Source organism: Terrapene carolina, unplaced genomic scaffold, assembly GCF_002925995.2.
Source record: "Terrapene carolina triunguis isolate 2854851 unplaced genomic scaffold, T_m_triunguis-2.0 Scaffold95, whole genome shotgun sequence".
Taxonomy (NCBI): domain Eukaryota; kingdom Metazoa; phylum Chordata; order Testudines; family Emydidae; genus Terrapene; species Terrapene triunguis.
Window position 1 is genome coordinate 5,985,847 of NW_020664446.1, and position 26,800 is coordinate 6,012,646.

Below are 26,800 nucleotides of genomic sequence, written 5' to 3' on the forward strand. Positions count from 1 at the left end.
TGATTCATGGGAGTCTAGTCCTCTCAAAAACCACTTCTCCCACCAGCCTGTCCTGGAGCCTGCTTCCGCTAGGTCCTTCATTGCTGTGGCGGTGCTTAATATATATTGCATTGTTTTGAACATGACCTGGAAGATTCTCGTCAGTCACTCAGAAAAAAGGAGATGCTCATCAGAAGGGCCTGCTAGTTAACACCTATTCTGTCATGTTAGGGGTGTGTGTTTGTTTGTCTTTATTTTGGTTTTCTTAAGGTCTGGTTCAGCTTCACTTTAGGTGACAATCTGTACACATTCATAGTGGCCAAGATTTATTTTGTGCTCTCAGAACTGGCATATGTATGCTTCGGTTGGCTTTCAGTGGCTTCCTTATTTGTATAAAGGCAGTCCTCGGACTTACGACACAACTGGCTCCTTAAAATTGCGTCGTAAGTCAAAACTTCGTAACTCGGAACCGCAATCCACTCCATTGCGGGACCAAGCGTCATAAAGTCGAAACCAATGTCGAATCAGGGTGTCAATTCAGAAACATTGTAAGTGCCATTTGTCGTAAGTCGAATGTTGTAAAGTTGAGGGCTGCTTATATTTGTTAGAAACAACTTCATTTGTGAACGTACATGTTACATGGAGCGTAGATAGGTGTAGCTGGGGATTTTTTGACAGAAGATAATCTGTTTAGGTAAAAATACCCGTAATTCACTTCAGGAAATTATTCATTATGGAATCCCTAATAATTTCTTTTAACCCACAGTAAGTAGTCTTCCTAGATTCCAAAGCCAGAAGGGACCACTGTGATCTAGTCTGACCTTCTGCATAATATGGGCCAAAGTGCTCCCCGCAAAATAATTCCTAGAGCAGATCTTTTATAAAAACATCCAATCTTGATTTTAAAATTGCCAGTGATGGACAATCCACCATGACCCTGGGTATATTGTTCCAATGGCTAATTACCCTCATTGTTAATAATTTACACCTTATTTCCAGTCTGAATTTGTCTAACTTCACCTTCCAGCAACTGAATCATGTTATACTTTTTTCGACCTGCATATCACCACCTCTGACTTTTGATGACTTGCAGATCACCATCTCTCTATCTCCTAGCCTGCAGAGAGTCTTTAGTGTAGCTTGGACCAGTGTTTTGAAACTTACAGGCCCACTTCAGCTACCAATGTGCCAAGCACAAAGAAAGGAAAATAAAAGGGATGTCACAAGAAGGAAAGAACCTGAAAAAATGCTCCTGAAGGATGAGTCAATATCTATACATTACTTTATATACTGCATTAGAGACCCCAGTTCAAGTCAGATCCATGGCAACAGGTGAAATTAATTTGACCGCAATAGCCCAGCAGGCTGCTATGCATCAAAACTTCCATATCGGTAATTAGACATTTGCTGTTGGTCTTTGGCTGGAAGCGTTCCAGAGCTGGAGTTCATGGGCTGTTATTTTTCATTTTAAGAAAGAATGGTGCTTGCTTTCTAGATCACTGGGACCTTGGCTAAGGCAATTCTGAATGTGTCTTTCAATATGCTGGCTGCTGTGTGTACAACAGGGGGAGCAAATTTCTTCACCGCTACTAGCTCCCAATTGCAAAGCCAAATGATAAACAATGTGCCTGATACGTCACTGTATTACTCCAGCTGTGCATCAGTGGGACTGCAACCCCCTTCCACCTGAAAAATTATCCTTACCTTGTACTGCTCCTTTATGACGCCCGCCTAAGGAGATTTTCCCATCCAAAAATAAAAAGGAGCGATTTTTTACATAGATTTTTATATGTCAGGTCCTAGTCTACCTCTGTTTCCTGGGGGACTTTGACATCCTCTGATCTGGAGAAGAGGACTGTAACATCAGATCTGGAGGTTGAAGCCCATTGAGCAGCTCCTGCAGCCCCCAATTAAGGGGATGGCATGTTGAGTCCGGGGGTATGTCTACACTGTACATTAACTGAAGCACAGGTAGGCATACCCAGGCAAGCTTTAATTTAGGCGAGTGTGGGTAGCAGAATGAGCTTCAGCACAGGTTAGCTGCCCTATTACAAGCTTGCTGGGGACCCTAGCTATGTATTTGGGTTGCTAGCCCACCCTGAAGTCTGTGCCACTGCATCTTCACTGCTATCGTTACCCATGCTAGCTAGGTTAAAGCTAGTACAGGTGTGCCTCGCCATGCTACAATCACACCTTCATTTGCAATGTAGACATACCCTTAGGCCTTGTCTACACTTAAAAGGTTTGCCAGTATAGCTATACTGGTATAGCTGTACCAGCAAATCCTCCTAGTGAAGTTTATATTGGCAAATGCATCTCTGACACATTCCTTTTCTCTGAATATCTTATACCCGTTCCCCGAGCTAAATAAGCTATGCTGGCAAAAGGACTTTTTTTTGCCAGTATAATTGCATCTACACTATGGCTTCTGACAGCGTAGTTATGTTGGCAAAAAAAGCATACCCCTATCTGAAATCACTATGCTGGCAAAACTTTAAGTGTAGACAACGCCTTCGGGTTGACCAAATGTTTCTAATATGAAAAACAAGCTGAAAAATACTCCCCCCCACTTTGAAAAAAGCAGAACATTGAGGCTGTCTTTATGCAACATGAGGAGCCAGGAAAAAGAATGAGCACGTGGGGTCTGATTTTCAACTGCATGATTCCAGCTCTGAGCCAGTTGTGCAGATGTCAGTGGAGTTACATTGACGTACAGCTGGAGTAATACAGTGGCGTGTCAGACACATTGTTTGTCTTTTGCCTTTGTAATTGGGAGCTAGTAGCCGCAAACATGGCTGGCTCCAGGCACCAGCCGACCAAGCACGTGCTTGGGGCGGCACCTTGGGGCAGGGCGGCGCTCGATTTTTAATTTTTTTTTTTTTGGATTTGGCGGCGCGGCACGGCGCTCAGAGCGGGGGCGGGGGCTTCGGGCGGCGTGCTGCTCGGGGTGGGGCTTTGGGCGGCGTGGTGCTGGGGAGGCGGGGCTTCGGGCAGCGCGGTGCTCGGAGGGGGGGCGGGGGCTTCGGGGGGGGGGGTGCTGGGGGGGGGGGGATTTCAGCGGCGCTCATGGGGTGGGGGTACGGCAGGGCGGCTCTCTTCTTTTTTGCCTGGGGCGACAAAAAAGTTAGAGCTGGCCCTGGCAGCAAAGAAATCCCCCCCGCCCCCGCTATACACATAGCAGCCAGCATACTGAAAGACACATTCAGAATTGCCGTAGCCAAGGTTCCAGTAAGCTAGATTTGGATTCAAAAGAGAGCACCATTCTTTTTTAATATGAAGAATAACTTCCCATGAACTCCGGCTCTGGAACACTTCTAGCCAAAGACCAACCGCAAATGTCTAATTACTGATACATACGTTTTGATGCATAGCCGCCTATTGAGCTATTGCGGTCAAATGTATTTCACCTAGTTCCTTGGATCTGACTTGAATAGAGGTCTCCAATGCAGTATATTAATTGAAATATGTAGGTACTTCAGATATTGACTCATCCTTCAGGAGCATTTTTTCAGGTTCTTTCCTTCTTGTGACATCCTTTTTATTTTCCTTTCTTTGTGCTTGCCACTGAACTTGGCCTTTGTTCAGGCACTTTACTTGTGCCTGTAGGTGGAAATGTTTTGCATTCTGGTATCTTGTGTTATGTTAAAGGATTTGATTATTTTTTCAGATCCTTTGCATGGTATGATTATATTTCTGAACAATTACCATTTCTTTAATGCCTTTTATTTTATCACTGACACATCCCCTTTTTGATTAATCTTTTATTCCCTTTCCTTACACAACTCTAAGTGCTGATCATGAAGTCAGTGGGGCTCTGTGTGTCCATCCCACATGGAGCAGATTGCAGGATTAGTGCCCAAGTTTGCTGTAGGCTTAACTCCTTTTATAAACAAGGCAGCTGTGATGTCATAAATTGGCATATTTCTTAGGCCCGGAGAGCAAAGTTCACCTGTGCAGAAGGATAGTATAGTCTATGCACACACCTCTTAAATTCTCTATAAAAAATAGAGGCTTAGGCTATGTGCTTGCTCTCTGCACAGGGGTGAATTTCACAATGCAAATTTGACTCATGTATTCAGAACGTATCTCAAGGTACATTAGTTTATTTTAGTCTTTCTAATCTAAATCCATCTAGAATTAGAACAGTTATGTGCTCTGGAAACATGCTGCATGATAAACTGCTTTTAAAAACATGTTGACATTTATATTATTTTCTGCCCTCCCCGCTACCCTCCCCCACCCACCTTGTCTACTGCAATCAAACAGATGAGAATAAAGTCTTCACTAGAAAACAACCCTTTTTGTTTTTGTTTAGGGGATGTCTATTTAAATTGCACTTTTAAAAACAAGGCAGGAGTGGTAGTGAGGAGTTTAACTGCATCAGGTGAAGATAATCAGCTGTGTTTAACACTAGGAAAATTGTTTTCCAATAAAAACAAATAGTGATAATATGTCTGGCACTGGGAGATGGAAAGCAAAGCAGATTACTTAGCACCCAAACAAAACATTTTTGATGAAGAATTTTTTCAGTGGAACAGTTTAGTTCTTATTGAGCCTTTGTGCAGTTACATTACACTCCCTGCCCCCCTCCAGAATAAAACAGATTTCCTGTGATAAATGTTTTTCGACAGCAGCAAGATGTGAATTTATTTGAGAAATTAGAAGAAAATGGATTCCAATAACAATTTAGGGAAGTCCTTGCCATTTTTAGCTGCTCTGATGGTGTTTTGACCAGTAATATTTCAGGTATAAAGATGCCATTTATAAGGAGGAGGACATTGCTGTTGGGCAGAAATTCATTTGGGTTTATAGATAGGAAACCTACATACATACTTAATCCATTTTTAATGTTTTTAGGGGAATTTGTGGATTCATTTGAGTTGAAAGGGACCTCTAGCGGGTCTTCAGATTCCATCCTTCTGCATCATGCAGGATTACTTTAATTACACCTAAGCCATCCTTGGCATCCTGTGTTTTAATGCACATACTCCCAATACATGAACTTCAGTATGCAGGTGAGAGATTGATAGCAATAGATATATTGGAATACACTATAGAGATGTTCCCTATGTAACCCTTCTGCCAGGCAGAGCCAGCAGCAACCAGGGCCGGGTTCAATATCTAGGGGTTCCTTTCCATCGATACAACACAGAACCGGCTCGAGCCCCCACCTAGTAATCTGGGAAAATTACACACCACCCCTGGGTGCTTTTGAGAGGCAATACTTCCCCACTCACAAACACAGAGCCTGAGTGTAGAAAAGAAACTTTTAATAAAGGGAGGGAAGTAGGAGCACTGCCAGTAGATCGAGGGACATGATCATTCCCCTCTATTTGACATTGGTGAGGCCTCATCTGGAGTACTGTGTCCAGTTTTGGGCCCCACACTACAAGAAGGATGTGGAAAAATTGGAAAGAGTCCAGTGGAGGGTAACAAAAGTGATTAGGGGGCTGGAGCACATGACTTATGAGGAGAGGCTGAGGGAACTGGGGTTATTTAGTCTGCAGAAGAGAAGAATGAGGTGGGATTTGATAGCTGCTTTCAACTACCTGAAAGGGAGTACCAAAGAGGATGGATCTAGACTGTTCTCAGTGGTAGCAGAAGACAGAACAAGGAGTATGGTCTCAAGTTTTTCACTAGGAGGCTGAAGCACTGGAATGGGTTACTTAGGGAGGTGGTGGAATCTCCTTCCTTAGAGGTTTTTAGGGTCAGGCTTGACAAAGCCCTGACTGGGATGATTTAGTTGGGGAATTGGTCCTGCTTTGAGCAGGGGCTTGGACTAGATGACCTCCTGAGGTCCCTTGATATTCTATGATCTCAAGTTATTGCAGATCTCAGCGACTGAGCATTTAAAATAACAAAAGAGGCTTGTAATGAAGCCTATTTAGCTTTTTCTTTGAACAGTGGGGAGGAACAGGTTTAACTAGTCCATGAAGACCCATTGGGGAGGGGTCACAGCCTCCTGGCTGGGACACTTGGTCCCACCCCTCTTACTTTCACAGGGCTCTGGCATTCGAGCCCCTGGCTTAACAAGGTTCTTTCAACCGGACCCCCTTATTTGGGACAGGTTAAGCACAGTCCTGCTTTCCTCCAATAATTACAAATTGGTAACCATATTTCACTACCCCTCCATTCAGTACTAAAGTGATTTGTAACCCAACACCAGCCAAATTGGATTACTTTGACACTGCTCTATGTGCTGGATATCTAAGCAGAGCAGGAGCAAACTGTATTTACATAAACACACCCAAAGTCTCTCCCCCTCCCAGCTAGATCTCAGGGGAGCCTTCATTCAGAGCCTGCTTACATCTACACACCTGATGTGCAGCACTAACCTCGTTCTAGTGTTCCCTCAAATCAAGGACCAAATGTGTTTGCGTAATGGTCAGGGTACTAGCCTGGGACTTGGGAAACCTGGGATTCTTTGCTCCTTCATAGATGTTTTGTGACCTTGGGCAAGTCAGCCTCTCTGTACCCCATTTCCCCCATCTTTAAAATGAGGTTAATAGCACAGCCTTGCCTCACAGGGGTATGGTGAGGATGAATATGTTAAAGGTGGAAGGCATTCAGATACCTGATGGAGGCCATTTACTTGTGTTCTGGTAACGCCCAGGAACCCTAATCAAGGATCAGAGCCTCAATGTTGTAAGTGCTGTACAGGCATATACATGTACAGGCATCCCAGAGACTTCACAGTCTACATGAAAGACAGGATGCAAAAGGACTAAGGGCAGAGAGTGGGTTGAGAGGATGAGATAAATGCACACAATTTAGCAGAAAAGCAGAAGTCACAGAGGCCACCAAATTCCTCTTGCTGGTGCCTTGCACCAAATCTGAACCTGTGAATCCCGAGCATTCACCCAAAGTACTATTAAACGGCAAACACTACATGTAATAGGTCAACTTCTGAAGTTCTGAATCAGGCAAAACTGCAACTGGCTTCAGTTGGAGTTTTGCACGAATAAAGTATGAATAGAGACTTCAGGATTTGGTCCAGTAAATAACAAATGAATTGACTAAAGAATATTTACTCCTCATCCCTGGATTCAAGCATATATCTGGGAAGGAAATAAATCTGCTGTGCACCCCAGGGTGAAGTATATTAATCAAATAATTATCTTGTTAAGGAAAGGTATATTACTCGTTCTGCTGAATAAATACATTGCTATGCGCAAAGTTTGCTATGGTGTTAGCAATGCAGTATAGACTGTCAGCCATCCAGACCCTGTTAGAGAAATTAAAATACTGGAGGAATGCGGTAGCAGTATAGCAATGCATTCACAAATCCACATTACAGCACCCATCCAAAGCTTGCTGAAAATCCCCATTACTCAGGTACCACTTGGCAGGCATTTTTCCCACAGGGCGAATGTATTCAACAGTCCCAAGTGGCAGGACATGTAAAATCCATGACAACACCTTCAGTGATGGATGATTATTGTGTGTGTCATTTAAAAAATGACACACCACAGTGACAGGCAAAGTGTTTTTTTTTCTAAATCCTCTCAGTTTCATACCCAGAAGAATCTGAATAGTGTCAGTGTTGGAGGAACATAGATGGCAAGATATGCAACAACAACTAGATCATTTTGAGGGGGAGGTAGGTATCACTGTTAATAAAATCTCTTATGGCCCGATGTCTTTAAAATTGGACACATGGGAGGTCATAGTTTAAAAACATAACATAACCGAGCCCATATTCTGTGGGCACAGCAGTTGCTTCTACTTGACAATAAGGACCACATTGTTTTCCCTCTCTTTAGTAGTATTCCTCCGCATTCTTCGTAAACACACCGGGAAAGCTAAGAGCTGTTAGTGCACATCAGATTTTAGTTCAAGTTACAGCTACTGAAGGGGAAGCTCTTTTTTATAAATCAATAATCTCAGAATTGCCATGTGCATACCTTGGTGTGGTGTTGCCTTTCAGTGGTTCCACAGACTTGCAGGGGACAGCTCTTCATTCAGTACGATAGTTGGCATAGGCAAGGAGTTTTTGCTACTTGTTAGACAGGTATTTTGTAGGCTTAAGAGAGGACCGGAATCAGAGGTGAAAGTAAGCCGGTACACCCCTGATTTAAAGCGCCCGGGGATTTAAAGGCCCCGCCTCTTCGGGTAGATGCCACGCCTCTTCTGGTTGAGGCCCCGCCCCTCCTAAGGACTCCAGAGTACTGGTAAGTCCTTTAAGTTACTTTCACCCCGACTGGAATTATAAAATACATATTCAAGAAGCAATATTTTCAAAAGTGACTGAGGCACTTAGAAGCCTAAGTCCCATTGGTTTTCTGTGAGGTTTAGGCTAAGTCTCATAGAAAGGCAATGGGACTCAGGCTATTAAGGAACATATTGGCAAAACTGTTTGGATGCCTAAAGTTACCTAGTGGGATTTCCTAAAAGCAACTAAGCATGTTAAGTGCTTAACTCCCATTGATATTATCTAGCAGGTTAGTAGTAGACTTAGAACCTAGGTCTCTTAAGTTCTACTCTGCTGCTTGAGCCGCGAGCCAACAGGACTAAGCGTTCATTCATACCAGAACCTTGCTAAGTCTGTCTGCTAGTGTGACTATTTATACTGCAGTCAGCTAGATAAGAGCCATTGCATCATTAAACCAAAGTTGTAGTGCAATAGCTTTCGAGCCAAGCTCTTCATATATCCACTTGAGGGGACTTTTTGTGTCCTGAAAGCTTGTGTATAATAATTATTAGCCCAGTGAAAGGTATCACACTGTCTACCTTTCTGATTTATTCATTTAGAATATTTAGACTCCTTGTTGATGGGATCTACACCAACCTTTTCTAGCCATCCTACAAAATATTTTAAAACAAATCCCTAGGAGAAGATGAAACAGAAGTTTGTTTAGAACTCTGTTCAACCAAAGCTTGGGTAAGTTGTGAGGACCTTGAAGTCAGCTAGAACATTTAAATAAGTCCATGTCTTTTCACTATAATTCTCAGTTTCAAGGAACAGCTCACCAAATCTCAATTTTTTTTGTCCTTGTGAACATATAGAAAAGAACAAGTGATCATTAATCCTTCATTTTTTGCCATGACAAGGGTAAACATTGACATCAACAGAGCTACACAGATTTATACTCCCTGACAATCTGGCAATCAGAGAAATGCTGTCAATATTTTAGTAAGGGGCTCCTATGTAATTTCCTCCCACCCTTAGCCTGTTATAAACCTGGTGTCACAGACCTTTGAGCTCTCAGGTAGAGGAGCAGAGAGAATCTCTCACATTTGTTTTCCCATTTGAACAAAACAGCTTTTTCACCCACACCCAAAGAAACAGGTAACACCACCTGGCAAAAATACATGTATAGGAAGCAATTGCACTTTTGCTGGAAATGTTTATACTTTGTTCCTGAAAGACAGTGATAATGTAGTGTTCAACTTGTGTCATTGGGAGAAAGGGTTGAGGTTGAAGACCTTATAAGAGGCTCCAAGGTATTTTTTCCCCTCATTAAGTTGTTTTGAAAATGCCAGTCATTTTGGTGCAATCTGCTCCACTCCAAGGGAAACAAATTTGCTCTTCAGAAGCATTTTTATGAGCCGGAGGGATAAATCATCTCAGGCAGGGATAATTTAGCACTGTCCTGAGTGGTGCAAATTCCAGCAAAGGCAGGGAAATCATGCCAATCTTCCCTTCAATTTGGTTGCACCCTTTAACGAGGAGCTCCCTGCAGCCCCTTGCAGGACATCCGGGCAGCCCCTTGCAGGACATCTGGGTGAGCGTTGTGGAGGGACTTCAGTGTTATGTTTCAAGCCTGATTTAGTTTTAGTTTGTGAAAAGCTTGCCCAAGACTGCTAAAAGAGGGTCTACCTGATGATATAAATGCAGGCTATTCTAGACAGCTGCCAATTGCAAAGGTGTTTGACATATTTAAAATAGACAAGGAGAAAGAGCAAGAGCCTTTGAAAAGTGTTTATTGAGAAAGTTCATATTGCACATAGCTCGAAGTGCTAGAGGCAAATTTCTTCTATTGTTACAAAAATCGTGAAGGTTACCGTATGCTAATTTCTTATATGCCTCATAAAACTCCTAATCATAGACATCCTGAGCCAAGAACTACTGTGTTATATAAAAAAAGTACCTTGCTTATAAAGGGAAAATGACTATGACGATATATAGTCTTATTTTAAACCAGATTCTAGCCACCTATTTAATATCTCACAGTGGGGATTTCATCCTGTCTAAGAGGCTGTGCTACTCCATGACATCATAAACAAAATGGTTCTAGAGTTCAGCCTAGCTCTGACATTTTGGTTATAATGCCAATAAACAAGAAACCCCCCGTGGCATGTTGACTAAGTGTTTTCTTCAGCAAAGCCATGTCCGACTGCAAGACGCTTGCAGAGCCACTGTGCTGTTTTTCACCCCTTACTAATTAAAATAAGGATTTCCAGTTTGGTTAAGTGTTTTGGGAGATGGTAAGGTACAGTAAATGACATATTTTTGCTTTACAGTCTTCCTTTATTTTCTTTTTGCTGACGGCTGTGGCGCTCCTGTTGCTAGAGACAGGAACAAACACAAAGGAAATTTACTCAGATTGAAATGTTGTTTTTTGCGTGAGGGAGAGTGCTGGGTGCGTAATAGGGTTTTTGCAGAGCTGGTTGAGAAGGCTGTTGATGTGTAGCAGCCATAGTAGTCACATTTGTTGAAATATCTAACCAGAAGGCCACACTGCTACTCTGAGAGAACTGGGGTTTTCTGGTGTATTTCTGCTGCAGATACATAAAATAAAATAAATTAATGGAGATATCCTATCTCCTAGAACTGGAAGGGACTGGTCATTGAGTCTAGTCCCCTGCCTTCACTAATAGGATCAAGTACTGATTCTGCCCCAGATCCCTAAGTGGCCCCCTCGAGGATTAAACTCACAACCCTGCGTTTAGCAGGCCACTGCTCAAATCACTGAGCTATTCCTCCCCTCATCTTCATTAGATGTCAGATCATTGATCACCTGTAGTTCAAAATCATACACTGGGCTAACTAACGATTGGGGTCATTTCAGGAGTTTGCCAGCATCTGAGTGGGTAAGAAAAGGCCATCTAAGTGAACACAGCACTTTGCTCCCAGTTACTGGTTTCTGTGCTGCAAACTACCACCTCCAGGAGGAATTCGGTTGTGACTGAAGTAATGGCTGAGTGGCGCTCTGGGAATACAAGGGCTGAGGTATCAGTCACTGATAGTCTTTTCTCCATGAGAAGAGCGAGCACAGTGAGCAGTTTTCGACAGCTGTAATTTCTACTGTGTGAAGCAGACGTAGCCTTCGTCTACGCTACCAGCTTATGTCGGTAAAACTACATCACTGTGGGGTATGGAAAATCCACACCCTCAGCAACACAGTTATAGCAACCTAACCCCCAGTGTAGACGGTGCTATGTTGACTGGAGGGCTTCTCTACCTCTTGGGCAGGTGGATTAATTGTGGTGATGGGAAAAGCTCTCCCATCAGTGTAGGTAGTGCCTTCACTAAGTGCTACAGCGGCACAGCTGCAGCGCTGTAAGTGTAGACAAGCTCTTAGAGGGCATCTGCATTTGAGCTGGAGGGTGTAATTTCCAGCTCCAGTAGACGTACCCGCGCTAGCTCTCATCAAACTAGTGCCTAAAAACAGAAGTGGAGATGTGGCAGCATAAGTGGTGGGAGGGCCTAGATCCCCTGAATACAGTCCCATCCAAGACCCTGGGCTCGTATTCGGGGAGGTTAGCCCCTGCCACTGCTCGCACTACCCATGGCCACATTCTAGTGCATTTGTTGAATCAGAGCTAGCTTGGGTATGTCTCCTTGAGCGGGAAATTATACCTCCAGCTCGGATCTAGACATATCTTTAGTGCTTGGTAAGGTGCTTCTGCCTGACCACAGAGTGCGTAAATTGATGACCATGGGAGTCTGAAAAATCAGTCCCTTGGAACTTACCAAATACCTAGTCAGACCTCTACAGAAGAAATAATTTCCTCTCACTCAGCAACTGCAGAGTAAGCTGGCCAGGGGAATGCAGCAGCTAGTTCATATTCAGAGGAAGGAAATAAAAAGCAGGAGAGTAAATGGGAGAGAGACTTGGAGACACAGAAACATATTGTCAGAGTACAGCCTAAAGGCAGATCTGTGGGCTCCTCTGAGCTCTCCTGGAAAACAAATCTCAGACTGATAAGATTTTTATTTACACAAATTATACAGCAGCTACCAAAGAGGCACTGAAATCCTCTTCGGAACTCCTGGAGACTGACTCCAACCCCTAATCTGAGACTCCCAATGTGCACTGCTTACGCACAATGAATGTGGGCTCATCACTTTGCCGTAGCTGTGTATTCGCTTGCGTCACTAACGGTACAGAGCCACTTGTAACAATGAGCCCAATCCTGGAACAAAGCTCTAGTCTCCTACTGACTTTGGTGGGAATTTTGCCCACAAAGGACTGTATAAAGACTTCAGTTTTTGGGGCCTCGCTCTGAGCTAGAGGAACTTACATTCCTCCTAGCCATGAAAGCCAAGCAGCAATAACTCTGTGAATTAATGGGAAGCCTGGTGGATCTTACCCTCACCTCCTCAATAGGCAGGGGTATTGCCACTTATGGCAAGCAAGTACCTGTGCTTTCCGGCTGCTTACAACTCCTGTGGGGAAACTCCAAATCTGCCCACCTGTCCAGCTGTGTGTTACAGTTGCAGCCTGGCACGGAGGGGTAGTTTGTCATGGGACAAGGAAGGGTTTACTGGGTCTGCACTTTCATGGATCACGTGTCCCAAGGCCCAGGCATAGGGATCCGTGTTTGTCACGGAGGTCGCGGAAAGTCACGGATTCCGTGACTTTCCACAACCTCCATGACTTGTGCGGCAGCCAGTGTGGCTGACCCCAGGGCTGCCCAAGCAGCTGGCCCCGAGGACTGCCCGAGCAGTGGCTGGTGTGGCTGGTCCCGGAGACCAGTGTGCTTGATTTTAGGAAGTTAATATTACTAATTTGGATAATATGGGTTATAGGCTCGCCAATTAATCTGATCAGAAGATAGTAAGGTTCTTGTCCAAGAATCAGGCTACACAGAGTTTGCAAGGACTCTCGGGATGTATGACAGGGCACTTACACTGAGACAAATGTAGACTTAAAGACGTTTATTGAGATAAATGGAATAATAATTAAATAGTAATTAAATGGTAAAATAATTAGAGTTACAAATGCAGTAATGTTGTTTTAGAGATACATGTGATATAATATACGATAAAGCTTTTGATTAATATACTTACACCCTTCCTGGATAACCTGGTGGTGAGAGACAAAGGACCAGCCTCGCCTCTGGCATGCCAAGAGAGTTCAGGTCCAAGTTCCTCAATTCTTGAGTGGGAGGTGCAAAGCTTAGGAGAAGCTACAGAGCTAAGAGCTTTTGAAGCTAACTTAGAGTTTTATTAACTAACTGACTTAAACTTACAATTAAGAACTAACAGACTAATAGACTAGGGGTATGTCTTCACTACCCGCCAGATCGGCGGGTAGTAATCGATCTATCGGGGATCGATTTATCGCGTCTCCTCTAGACGCGATAAATCGATCCCCGAATGCGCTCCCCATTGACTCTGGAACTCCACCAGAGCAAGAGGCGGAAGCAGAGTCGACGGGGGAGCCGCGGCCGTCGATCCCGCGCCGTGAGGACGCGAGGTAAATCGATTTAAGATACGTCGACTTCAGCTACGCTATTCTCGTAGCTGAAGTTGCCTATCTTAGATTGATCCCTCCCCAGTGTAGACCAGCCCTAATAAACAAAGGAGCCTTGAAGCTCGAAACTTAGGAACCCATAAGCTTAGAAATTAGGAACCTTAGAAAAAAACATTCTTGGCATGGTGGGTCACCTCTCTTATCGAGGTTGAGTACTTGAGCCCTCCTTCTATATTCAAACTTAGTTTCCTCACCCACAAAATGTCAGGGGACACTTACTTCATAGGCTGGACTGTTTGTACGTACTGATGACATATACATACATGTTAATGACATGAGCTCATTCTCACATTTGTTATTTCCGTCCCACCTAGTTATTTTGGTTCTTTCCTTGTGGTTTACCTGTTAAATTTAAAGAGGCTATGAACTTAGGAATCCCCCTATGCCACCCTGCTTCAAGCATCCTTTATCTATCTATGTTAAAGATTGCAGCCATAGATGGACCTTTCGCTTTAGCTCATCACCACCTATCTAGGTGAAAAGTCCCGAACATGTGCCTGCTAACTTTGCATCCTGGGTGAAAGGTCCCAGACATATGTCTGCTAACTTTGCCTTAGCTCAGCATACAGGATGTGGCCTGTAGGTCCCTTGCGTTACAGCCAAAATGCTTTAATATAAATCTATAAATCGATGATAATAAAACAAATAATCAAACCCATCAGAAAATAAGATGTCCATAAGAAAAGATATACATAGGCAAGCAAGCAGGCTAGCCCTATAGGCCTGCAGTTCTCAATCGAGGGTCTGCGGACCCCTGTGGGTCTGCGAGCCCATTCAGGGCGGCTGCGGAGTCCCACAGCTGAAACCCAGTGTCCTGAGCTCCAGCGCTGAAGCTGGGAGTGGCGCGGGGCTGAAGTCGGTGTATCCCACCCACCCGCCCGGAAGCCAGGAGTGGTGCAGGGCTGAAGCTGGGAGCCCTGTTCCCCTCCCCCCCCCGCTGAAGCTGGGAACTGCACTGGGAGCACCCCGCCACCCGTACACAGCCCCTAGCCACTCCCCCCCTGCACACAGCCATTAGCTACCCCCCTCCCTGCACCCTGAGCTCCCCCCCCGCCCGCACACAGCCCCTAGCTACCCCCTCCCTGCACCCTGAGCTACCCCCTGCTTGCACACAGCCCCTAGCTACCCCCTCCCTGCACCGGGAGCTACCCCCCCACCTGCACACAGCCATTAGCTACCCCCCTCCCTGCATCCTGAGCTCCCCCCCGCCCGCACACAGCCCCTAGCTACCCCCTGCCTCCACCCTGAGCGGTATTCAAACTTTTTGAACTGAGCCCTCCATTGAGTTATATTTTTTTGATTGCATCCTCCTACAGTCCAGACAGGCTGGTTGGCCTCCTGAGTGAGTCAGGGGGTGGAGGTGGTGCTCCCTCCCTGGACCCCATTGTGCAGAGTTGGCTCGAGCCCTGCCAGCTCTTGCCCCCCCAAATAGAAGTAAAACTATGCCTATGCCCCGGCCTGGAGCCCCAAGTTCCCGCCCCCCACCCAGGCCTTGGCATTTTTATAGCATGTTGAGGGGGGCCTCAGCAAGAAAAAGGTTGAGACCTCCTGCTATAGGCTACATGGGGCTGCCAGAGGCCCCCGGCAGTAGTCCCCAGGAGCAGCTGCTGTCGGTGGCCCCCGCCAGCAGTCCCAGGGTGGCCGGAGCAGCCGCTGGCAGCAGGAGCTGCTGGTCCCGTCCCCCCTCAGCAGCACCGCCCCGGAGCACCCCCCAGCAGAGGTTCCTCCAGGGCACCCCCCCCCACCAACGGCCCTCCACCCCCCCCAAGATTTAGCAAGGGATGCTTATAATATAAGTCATGGACGGGTCGTGGGCTGTGAATTTTTGTTTATTGCTCATGACCTGTCCATGACTTTTACTAAAAATACCCGTGACTAAATTGTAGCCTTACCCATGCATAATGGGTGTGAGGGGTCTTAACTTCTACTCCAGGTGTTCGGTTGGAATACCATCTGCGTGCAGCCCTGTGGCCTTCCTCTAGGTGGAGGGTTGATTTCTGTCTGCCCCATCTCCACTTGGCTCACCCCTGAAGACTAAGGAGGGGGTAAATTTCAGCCACTGTCCAAACAGCAGCAGGGAGCCATCTTCAGTGGTTGCAGTACAGGAAATATCACAACTGAAAGCAGCCTTCCTTTGAATACCATTTACTGATGTGTCAGACTGCACTGGCCCTAGGAGATACCCATGTGTAGTTTACATTGCATATTCCTCAGCTCATCCATCCCCCCGCCCCGACTGGGCATTGTGAAATGCAAGGTTCTTTCTCAGTTATTTTATGCTGCTTTGTTTTTCCAGGCATTCCCAAATATGTACGTGTGGGGATAACTGCACCACTTTTGCTGATAGTATCAGATATACTTTGTATACTGACTTAAATTTATTCCAGCTGTATGTATTTTTAAAGTAATTTGAAAGGTAAACACCATAACATGTGATACACAAGTCACATTTTGTTGCCTCCTTGGCTAAAATGTTAGAATATTTAGAAGCGTCAACCTGTGAATACAAACTTTTGCTGATGAGGAAAGAATTAAGTATACAGGATTTTCTTTTGATGTTTCCCTGACATATGGTGCTTCTAACCCAGTGACAAATTAATTGACTAGATATAAAAGAGATGGACAGCGCTTAGCGAGGAAGGACAGGATATGCATTACAAGACAGCTGGTTCTGCCACTGCTGGATTATGGAGACAATACACATTGGACAGCTAATGAGTCTCTGTTGCATAAGATAGATTCTCTTTATAATAGAATTGCACGCTTTGTCTCTAAATGGGGTTATTATACACCCCATTGCACAATGTTTGAAGAGCTTGGTTGGCCCTTGTAGTGGGTTAGGAGAGAAATAAATTGGAAAACAATTGCACATAAGACCTTCAATCCATCAACTGCTCCATATTTATCCAGATTACCAGTACACTCTCCCAAAATACAAATCTGTGATACATGCAGGGATGGAATGTTAATACAGAGCAGCGTGGTTTTCACAAGATCATTTTTTCATTTGCTGTTGCTTTTTAAATGTACAAAAAGCTTGAACCCAAAGTAACAAAAAATGGTAGAAGTCACTTTTAGAGACATAGTGAAACTCTGTGCAGCAGAATGAAAGTTCCATGTAATGCTTTGCATGTGCAAATTGTAGTTCATGGTACAGTGAGCTGCCTGATTACAGAGGAGTTGTTCTGTGAAAAAATCACAGCACTGCATAGATTCTAAGACCAGAAGGGCCCACTGTGATCGTCTAGTCTGCCTTCCTGTTTAGCACAGGCCAGAGGACTTCCCTAAATCAATTCCTCTCTGAACTACAGCATATCTTTTAGAAAAACTTCCAATCTTGATTAAAAAATTGCCATCAGTGGAGAATCCACCACAGTCCTTGGTAAGTTGTTCCAGTAGTTACTTATGTTCCCTGTTAAAAATGTATGCCTTAGGCCTGGTCCACACTAACCCCCCACTTCGAACTAAGATACGCAACTTCAGCTACGTTAATAACGTAGCTGAAGTCGAAGTACCTTAGTTCGAACTTACCGCGGGTCCAGACGCGGCAGGCAGGCTCCCCCGTTGACTCCGCGTACTCCTCTCGGGGAGCAGGAGTACCGGCGTCGACGGCGAGCACTTCTGGGATCGATCCCAGAAGATCGATTGCTTACCGCCGGACCCGGAGGTAAGTATAGACGTACCCTTATTTTCACTCTGAATTTCTCTAGTTTCAGCTTTCAGCGATTGGATCTTGTTAGATCTTTGTCTGTTAGACTGAAGAGACCACTATCAAGTATTTGTTCCCCATGTATGTACTTACAGATTGTAATCGAGTCATCCCTTAATCTTTTCTTTGTTAAAATAAATGGATTGAGCTCCTTGAATTTATCACTATCAGGAATGTTTTCCAATCCTTGAATCATTCTTCTTTCTTTTCTCTTAACCCTCTACAATTTATCATCATATTTCTTGAACTGTGGGCACCAGAACTGGACACAGTATTCGAGTAGCATTTGCACCAGTGCCAAATACAGAAGTAATATAACCTCCTTACTTCTATTTGATATTTCCCTTTTTATACAACCAAGGACTGTGTTACTTCTTTTGGCCACAGCATCCCACTGGAAGTTCATGTTCAGCTGATTATCCACCATGCCCCCTAAATCTCTTTCAGAGTCACTGCTTCCCAGGATAGATTCCCCCATCTTGTAAGCGCGGCCTACATTTTGTGTTCCTAGATGTATAATTTTACATTTGGCCATATTACAATGCATATTGTTTGCTTGTGCCCATCTTACCAAGCAAACCAGATCACTCTGTATCAGTGACCTGTCCTCTTCATTATTTACCATTCCCCCAAACTTTGTCATCTGCAAACTTTATCAGTGATGACTTTGTATTTTCTGCCAGGCATTGATAAAAACTTATAAGGAGTGCCTCTGAATAAATTATCATAATTTAAGACCAGGATTTTCAAAAGTAACTTGTGATTTTGGATGCTTAACTAGAGACGCTTTAAAAGGTCCTGATTTTCAGAAAGTGCTGAAAACCAGGCCTCACGAAGATGTTCAGGTTGAGCATCCAAAAGTTGAGAGACCCCAAATCACGAGTCACTTTTGAAAATCTTGGCCCAGGTACCGTACAAAGTTGAACGATGAATATATATCATGCCCAGCAATTACACACTGTAGTGGGTCTCCTTTTTTCACACCCCCCACAAAAGAATCCTGACTAAGGACAGCTCCACCTTCCATGAAGCAAGTAGGTGAAAAGGATGTTCATCAAAGCCAGTCTAAATGACCAAGCCTGCCTACTTCCTACTCAGTCTTTTTGTCTTCTTCAACCTGGAAGTCTAGGTCCCTTTACTCATTCCTTGTCTTCTAGTTCTGTTTCTGTTCAAACATGCTTCTTTTCCCCTTCCAGCTCTCCTGGGAGCAGAGAAGAATAAGATAGAAGATTGGTTTTTTAAATTAAAAAATGAGTAAAAAGGATAAAAAACACAGAGAGAGATACAGTAAATGAGCCCCAAATACGAAACGACTTGTTGGTAAATGAGGGCACCAGGCCTACTGCAGGCAGCCTTCCTAATGCTTGCTCCCTTGTGCTTGGACTCTAGACTTGACCAGGCTCAGCATCTTCTACAAAAAATGTCCAGAAGTTCACTGGCCCCACAGTCTCCTAATCTGCCTCATGGAGTCCCAATATAACACTACAGCTTCTTCTATCTGTCAGGTTTCAGAGTAGCAGCCATGTTAGTCTGTATCCGCAAAAAGAACAGGAGTACTTGTGGCACCTTAGAGACTAACAAATTTATTTGAGCATAAGCTTTCGTGGGCTACAGCCCACTTCTTCGGGCTCCAGACTCACCGTGTGATGTCATGATATCCAGGGCCCTGTTTTTTTTTACCAGACCAACCCTCTTTCTACTCTTCCTATTTACTTTCCATCCATGTCTTTTAGCCTTTCAGGTGTTCTGAGGATTAGCTGAGTTCAGTATCTCCTGAATTCCTCTCCTTTCTGGACCCTATCAGCACACTGGTGCTCCCTCTCTAGATCAGATAAGCAACTGGGAATGTTCTGTCCATGCTCTCTTCTCCTTTGCTCTTTGTGTCAGGATTGCATCATTCATTGGCCCTACCCTAACTTTCATTGGTCCTTGTCTTCCTCAACAACTGCTAAAGAAGATCCCTACTTCCTTCTGCCAACTTTCTCCAGTACAATTGACCTTCTAACCAGAAAATCCATACTCCTACTGAGTTCTTCCCTAAGCACTTTAGAGTTGAGGAAGAACAGGAAACCTTGGAGGAAGGGGTAGATCTGGACACGCGCACACACAGATTATGAGCCAGACAGAGGTCCCTCCTTTACCACAGGAATGGAAATCCCTCATAACTATGTCACTGGGTGTAGAAGATACCAGTGTGACGTTGCACTCTATATGATTTTATGAAAATATGCTAATGAGTGTGAATATAAGGTAACTGGAATATGTTTCATGCAAAAGGTCTCTTGTAAGGTATCATTACAAAGCTTATAATCTACTAAGCGTGGTCATCCTATTTGTATGAATGTACCACTCTTGTATCTGAAACTAGAAATATGAAATATAACTCTGATGTCCTATTGTAATTATGGAAAGTGTGGGCCATTAATGGTGGGTTTGGAATCTTGATGGCTCCCATCAACTAGCACAATTGACTGTAGATGGCTCTGTTTACTTGAAAGTGTTCCTGTATAAGTGTGTGCTGGCAAATGGGTAATGAAGTCTTACAGTGACATGTGATCATGTCACCTGAACTGGAATCCATCTTTAACCTTTTCCATTTAGAAGGAGCTGTGGGAACCCAGAGAGGGACAAAGGATTCCTGCCTTGTGCAAAAGATATATAAGGGGGTGGAATAGAACAAAGGGGGCTGCAGTCATGAGAAATCCCCTAGCTACCACTTGAGCTGGAACAAGGACTGTACCAGGGGAAAGGATTGGGCCCAGACTAGGAAGGCATCCAGTCTGTGAAAAAAGCCTATTGAAACATCGCTGAGGGTGAGATTTACCTGTATTCAGTTTTCTTACTGTATTAGGCTTAGACTTGCGTATTTTATTTTATTTTGCTTGGTAATTCACTTTGTTCTGTCTGTTATTACTTGGAACCACTTAAATCCTACTTTTTGTATTCAATAAAATCACTTTTTACTTATTAATTAACCCAGAGTATGTATTAATACCGGGGGGGGGGCAAACAGCTGTGCATATCTCTCTATCAGTGTTATAGAGGGCGAACAATTTATGAGTTTACCCTGTATAAGCTTTATATAGGGTAAAACGGATTTATTTGGGGTTTGGACCCCATTGGGAGTTGAGTATCTGAGTGCTGGAGACAGGAGCACTTCTTAAGCTGTTTTCAGTTAAGCCTGCAGCTTGTGGGGGACGTGGTTCAGACTTGGATCTGTGTTAGCAGCAGGCAAGTGTGTCTGGCTCAAACAAGGCAAGGCACTGAAGTCCCAAGCTGGCAGGGAAAACAGGCTCATAGGTAGTCTAGGCACATCAGGTGGCAGTCCCAAGGGAGTTTCTTTGACCCAATGTGTCACAACCAGTCTGAAGTAAAACAAGATGGTTGGCTTTGATGGACCTTTTTGGGACAATTCCTGCTTCTTTGTGCATTTCTGCTTTTTGGGGGAACGTGGCCATGTGGGAGAAGCATTATGAAGACACTGACACTCTTTCTTGTCCTGTGTCTAACAGGATCTTAGCTATGTCCAAGATGAATGTCTTGGTCCTGACATTCACTTCCTGGATCACCTTCCCCACATGACACCTTAACTGGCTCTGACATTACCGATGGGCCAATCAATATGGCATTTTGTCACTGCTTGTCTTTCCTCTGTCCTTCATTTCTTTCCAAAGGCACTTCAAGGGTTCCAAGTAGGGCTGTCAAGTGATTAAAAAAATTAATCGTGATTAATCACACAATTAAAAAAATTAATCGTGCGATTAATTGCGCTGTTAAACAATAATAGAATACCATTTATTTAAATGTTTTGGGATGTTTTCTACATTTTCAAATATATTGATTTCAATTACAACACAGAATACAAAATGTACAGTGCTCACTTTATATTTATTTTTTATTACAAATATTTGCACTGTAAAAAAACAAAAGAAATAGTATTTTTCAATTCCCCCATTACAAGTACTGTAGTGCAATCGCTTTATCATGAAAGTTGAACTTACAAATGTAGAATTATGTACAAAAACCCCTGTTTTATTTTTGAATGCAATGTAAAACTTTAGAGCCTACAAGGCCACTCAGTCCTACTTCTTGTTCAGCCAGTTGCTCAGACAAACAAGTTTGTTTACATTTGCAGGAGATAATGCTGCCCGCTTCTTGTTTACAATGTCACCTGAAAGTGAGAACAGGCATTCGCATGGCACTGTCATAGCCGGCGTCGCAAGATATTTACGTGCCAGATGAGCTAAAGATTCATATGTCCCTTCATGCTTCAACCACCATTCCAGAAGATATGCGTCCATGCTGATGACGGGTTCTGCTGTATAACAATCCAAAACAGTGCAGACCGACGCATGTTCATTTTCATTATCTGAGTCAGATGCCACCAGCAGAAGGTTGTTTTTCTTTTTTGGTGGTTTGGGTTCTGTAGTTTCCACATCGGAGTGTTGCTCTTTTAAGACATTTGAAAGCATGCTCTACACCTCGTCCCTCTCAGATTTTGGAAGGCAGTTCAGATTCTTAAACTTTGGGTCGAGTGCTGTATCTATCCCTAGAAATCTCACATTGGTATCTTCTTTGTGTTTTGTCAAATCTGCAGTGAAAGTGTTCTTAAAATGAACAAGATGTGCTGGGTCATTATCCGAGACTGCTGTAACATGAAATATATGGCAGAATGCGGGTAAAACAGAGCAGGAGGCATACAATTCTCTCCCAAGGAGTTCAGTCACAAAATTAATTAATGCATTATATTTTTAATGGGAGCCATCAGCATGGAAGTATGTCCTCTGGAATGGTGGCCAAAGCATGAAGGGGCATACAAATATTTAGCATATCTGGCACGTAAATACCTTGCAATGCCGGTTACAAAAGTCCCATGCGAACGCCTGTTCTCACTTTCAGATGACATTGTAAATAAGAAGCGGGCAGCATTATCTTCTGCAAATGTAAACAAACTTGTTTGTCTTAGCGGTTGGCTGAATAAGAAGTAGGACTGAGTGGACTTTTAGGCTCTGAAGTTTTACACGGTTTTGGTTTTGAGTGCAGTTATGTAACCAAAAAAAATCTACATTTGTAAGTTGCACTTTCACGATAAAGAGACTGCACTACAATACTTGTATGAGGTGAATTGAAAAATACTATTTCTTTTATCATTTTTACAGTGCAAATATTTGTAATAAAAATAATAATATAAAGTGAGCACTGTACACTTTGTATTCTGTGTTGTCATTTAAGTTAATATATTTGAAAATGTAGAAAAACATCCAAAAATATTTAATACATTTCAATTGGGAGTCTATTGTTTAACAGTGCGATTAAAACTACGATTAATCGCGATTATTTTTTTTTATTTAATGGCGTGAGTTAATTGCAATTAATTGATAGCCCCAGTTCCCAGCCTTCATTTGATAAGCAGTATTGCTAACCTCAAGTGTTAAAATTGTGAGTCAGGCCCCCCAAAATCATCACGAGATTGGCTTAAAAATGATATTTTTTTTAAAAAGTTTTTTATTTGCGTTTTGTTTTTGAGCCTTTTAGATGTACGCATTTTCCATCTTTTCTCTTCAACCACAAGGGCTAGAAACTTGTTTTTTAAATAATAGCTGAAAGTCTCGTAATCACCTTATTGCAGGAGCAGGGCACCCAGAAAAACACCAAGTATTGAGAGAAGTGGCAACACTGGTAAAAGAACATTTCTACACTCACAGCATACAGAAGGGGGATCATTCTTTCTCATTATCTAACAAACTTAGATGCCTGCTATGTCTTTTTTCTAGGAGGATGATTATATTAAATAATAATAATTATCTCAGTCTGAGTGGTCGGGTTGCCATCTCTGAGGTACCAGAAAACAGGACATCCAGGATGATCCCATGCCCATAAAACTGAACAGCTGGTAGCGTGTACTGAGCACACTTACAAATTTCCCAGGACAGCCTCTTCAAAATAGGGATGATCTTGGGAAAACCTGGACAGGTGGCCCCATCACTGAGAGTGGTGAAGCATTAGCCACCTTGAAATGTGCAAAACCATGATATGGACTTCACCTAATACATGTATTAACTCAGGTAAAATAAATTAGACCTTAAACCATATTTGGAAGCAGCGTTTCAGCATTGAAAGCCACAAGTGGCCATGGAGCTCCTCTGGGAACTTATGGCTTGTTACATCCATGTACCGCATAGGTTCTGTTGTAATGTGTGGGAAGAGGAGACATATGACAAGGAAAAATTGTTCACTGGTAATTGTGTTTGTCATAGTCATCCCTAATTTTCCTTTCCTCCCACATCCCCTTGGGGGCTCTCTCAGTTAGTGGTGTGTGTTGTTTGGTTTTCTTATATATTTATTTGCTCTGCAGGATTCTATTTGGAGAAGAAAGTGGGTGGGCTGGTTCTTTTATATAGGCCGTGATTGACGGTTTTGTTGACTCCTTACTTCCAGGTGGGTGGAGCTATATCCCTTAATGTAATGTGATGGGGGTGGGAGAAGGGGACCACAATAAACACAATTACTGGTAAGTAATTTTCTCCTTGACTACATTTCTGGTGACTCTGTTTTATACTCTCTGTGCCAAAGCAGGTTTGCTGATGACAGTGTTTAAGAATATTTAATTCTTGGTATGAACTAGCTGGGTGTTTCTCTTAATGAGCTATCCCACTGCTATCACAACAACTTTAAATACCTTATGGCTAGCAAGGCAGAGACTGACACACAGGCAGATTTGTTTCTGCAAATAGCTGCTAGATTTACTTGCATCTTTCAGCTGCGTTGATATAAATACAGGTTGTCCTGTTGCTACTGTGGCGGCAAATAAGAGCACTTATGAACTGTTGTTGTTCTGCTTATCTTGTCTCTTAGGAAAAGGAAAAGCTGTATGTAGAGCTGAAGCACATCTTGGCCCGGCAGCCTGGGCCCGAAGCGGCAGAACAGTTGCAGCTCTACCGACACACCCTCCGAGAGAAGACCAAGCAACTGAAAGTAAGAGATGCCCTTCATGGGATTAATCAGAAAGGAAGTCCATCTGAAGTGCTGCTATGCTTGTAGGACTATATCAGTGCTTTGCACAGGGAAGTCTGTCTTCCCAAGGAGTCTTTTGGTGCCGAGAAACTGAGCCTCCATCTCTGGGTAGGGGGGGCAAGAAGTTAAAAATGTTTCACTGTCAGGGGTTTTTCAGAATACTGTAATTCTTCACAGTGCTTTCACTGCTTTTGTGCAGCATGGACAATAATACTGCAGTGCAGTAAGGTGGATAGCAAGTGAGAAAAGATAAGAAAGAATGTCAGGGAAAATGGAACAAACTCTTTAAAATAGGACACTTCCTAAACTATAGCAGCGTATCAAAAGACACCTTCGTTTTCCTGTGATGTTACTTGGCTATACAGTTATTTAGCAGTTCAGCCGTTTCCTCTCAGCTTTTTATGCATCCATATTCCACACTAAGCTGTGATGCCAAAGACCTTTTAACTGTGAGGAATGGGCATAGTTTTCTTCATTTGCGAGTCTTGTCTTGTCCTAAACAAATATTTCCGATGTTTGTCATAAAAGGATAATTCAGCATTTCCCTACATTCTCCGTGAAACACTGGCCTGATAGTCACAGATCTGCCCACCTCAGTGCCAAAAAGACATCAGGATGAAGAAAGGAGTTCAGAGGGGAATAGCAATGATGACAGAAGGCTGAAAATATTGATTTACTAGGAAAGATTAAAATAACTGGGTATGCTCAGCTTGACTAGTCAATAGATACAAGTCTAAGAGAGTCCCACTATATCGAGAGTCAAAGATGAAGAATTGCTATAAAATGTCACTACAAGCAAAGACTGGCCCATCAGTTGAGAAGCATCCTTTCTAAGAATCGTCTGAAACCTAACCATTTCCATTAGCCGTTGAGGGCAGATCAATAAGTAGATCCTCCATTTCGTCCAAATAAATCTGTGAAAGAACACCTTGTATTTCAGTCCAGGAATAGCTTGCTGTGTAAATATTACTAACTCAACAGGTTTACTTGGACAAGATATAGGGCCTGTTTATTGGTCTGCCCTCAGAGGCTAATGGAAACAGTTACATTTCAGAAATTGACTTCTTTTTCATAGATTCATAGATTTTTAAGGCCAAAAGAGACCATTGGATCATCTAGTCTGACTTCCTGTCTAGCACAGGGCAGAGAATTTCATCCAGTTATCCCTGTATTGAGCTCAGTAACCTATGTCTCACTAAAGCTTATCTTCCAGAAAGGGATCCTGTCTTGATTTGAAGACTTGAACAGATGCAGAATCCACCACTTCCCTTGGTTTTGTTCCAATGGTGTTTTGGTTCTGAGGTGGACAGAACTGTACATGTTATTGTAGGTACATTGACAAGCACTTACATGACATTTCTCCAATCTACAATACAGTGTTGTGTAATGCCAGTGCTACCTGTTAACTGTGCTTTCTGTGTGGAAGTCCATAATAATATTCATAGCCTCTCTGCTGGGGAAAACAAATGGAGGTGGTTTTACTAATGTGTAAGCTTCCTAAGCATTCTGAGAATAGAATTTAGTAATATTATGTTTATTTGTTTCATTAAACAAAGAAGAAATGAAAGTGCAATTAGAATATTAATGTACAGCATATTACGTCTAAACACTCATCCACATGGACATTTTTAGATACTATAGATACATGAGGCTTAATTTCATTTTTTCTTAAATGAGTGAGATCTTCTAATAAGTGAGTCAAAAACATTTTCACACTCCTTTTAACATGCTAGTGGAAACTGTTCCTAAATCCTTGTTATTTCTCTCACAGTGCATTACGTGTACATTAGTCTCACGTCTTATTACAGGGCTGACAAGAGTAATCTATCTTAACCCCTTGTCACTAGAAATCAGGATTTCCTGATTCTGAAGAGCTGCCTCACGGAAAACTTTTTGAAGGTGTGATAATGAGAAGCAATTCTACTTATATGTAATGTAGGGCTCTTCCCTTGTTCTTGACTATATGAAAGCAAGAGCCTTCTCCCCAAAAGAGAGCTCCTACAGCTCCTTTCCCTGTTGAAGTCATCATCTTCTATTTGCTGCATCGTAATCAACTCTACATCAACCATTGGGAAAATCCTCCAGGAGCAGATGGACCCTCAATAAACAAGAAGCCTGTTTTTATGTAAATCTTCGTTATCCGGAAGAAGAGAAAAGAAATGCAGAAAATGTAAAATAGAAGCAGGAGTTTAGCAAAGATGAATGTGATTCAAAACTTTCCTTAGAGTTCCCATTGGTCGTTAATGCATTAAATTGCGGCTGCGTCCATTTTTACTTTCTCACACAATATATTGTATTAGCAAACAGGCAAACATGCTATTCTCCTGTGCAAGTCAACATATACTTATGAGCTGAGTGAAATCTGGTTATGGGTTGAGTAAAAACTTCACTGAGA

At 43.1% G+C, this 26,800-nt stretch overlaps 1 protein-coding gene across 1 annotated transcript in view; it reads left to right on the top strand.

Moving 5' to 3' along the window:
• Positions 1-26,800, top strand: part of CFAP58 (cilia and flagella associated protein 58) — a 103,197-nt gene that overhangs the window by 67,860 nt on the left and 8,537 nt on the right. The window contains 1 exon segment of the mRNA XM_026651098.1: positions 24,247-24,366. Coding sequence (XP_026506883.1) covers positions 24,247-24,366 — 120 coding nt within the window.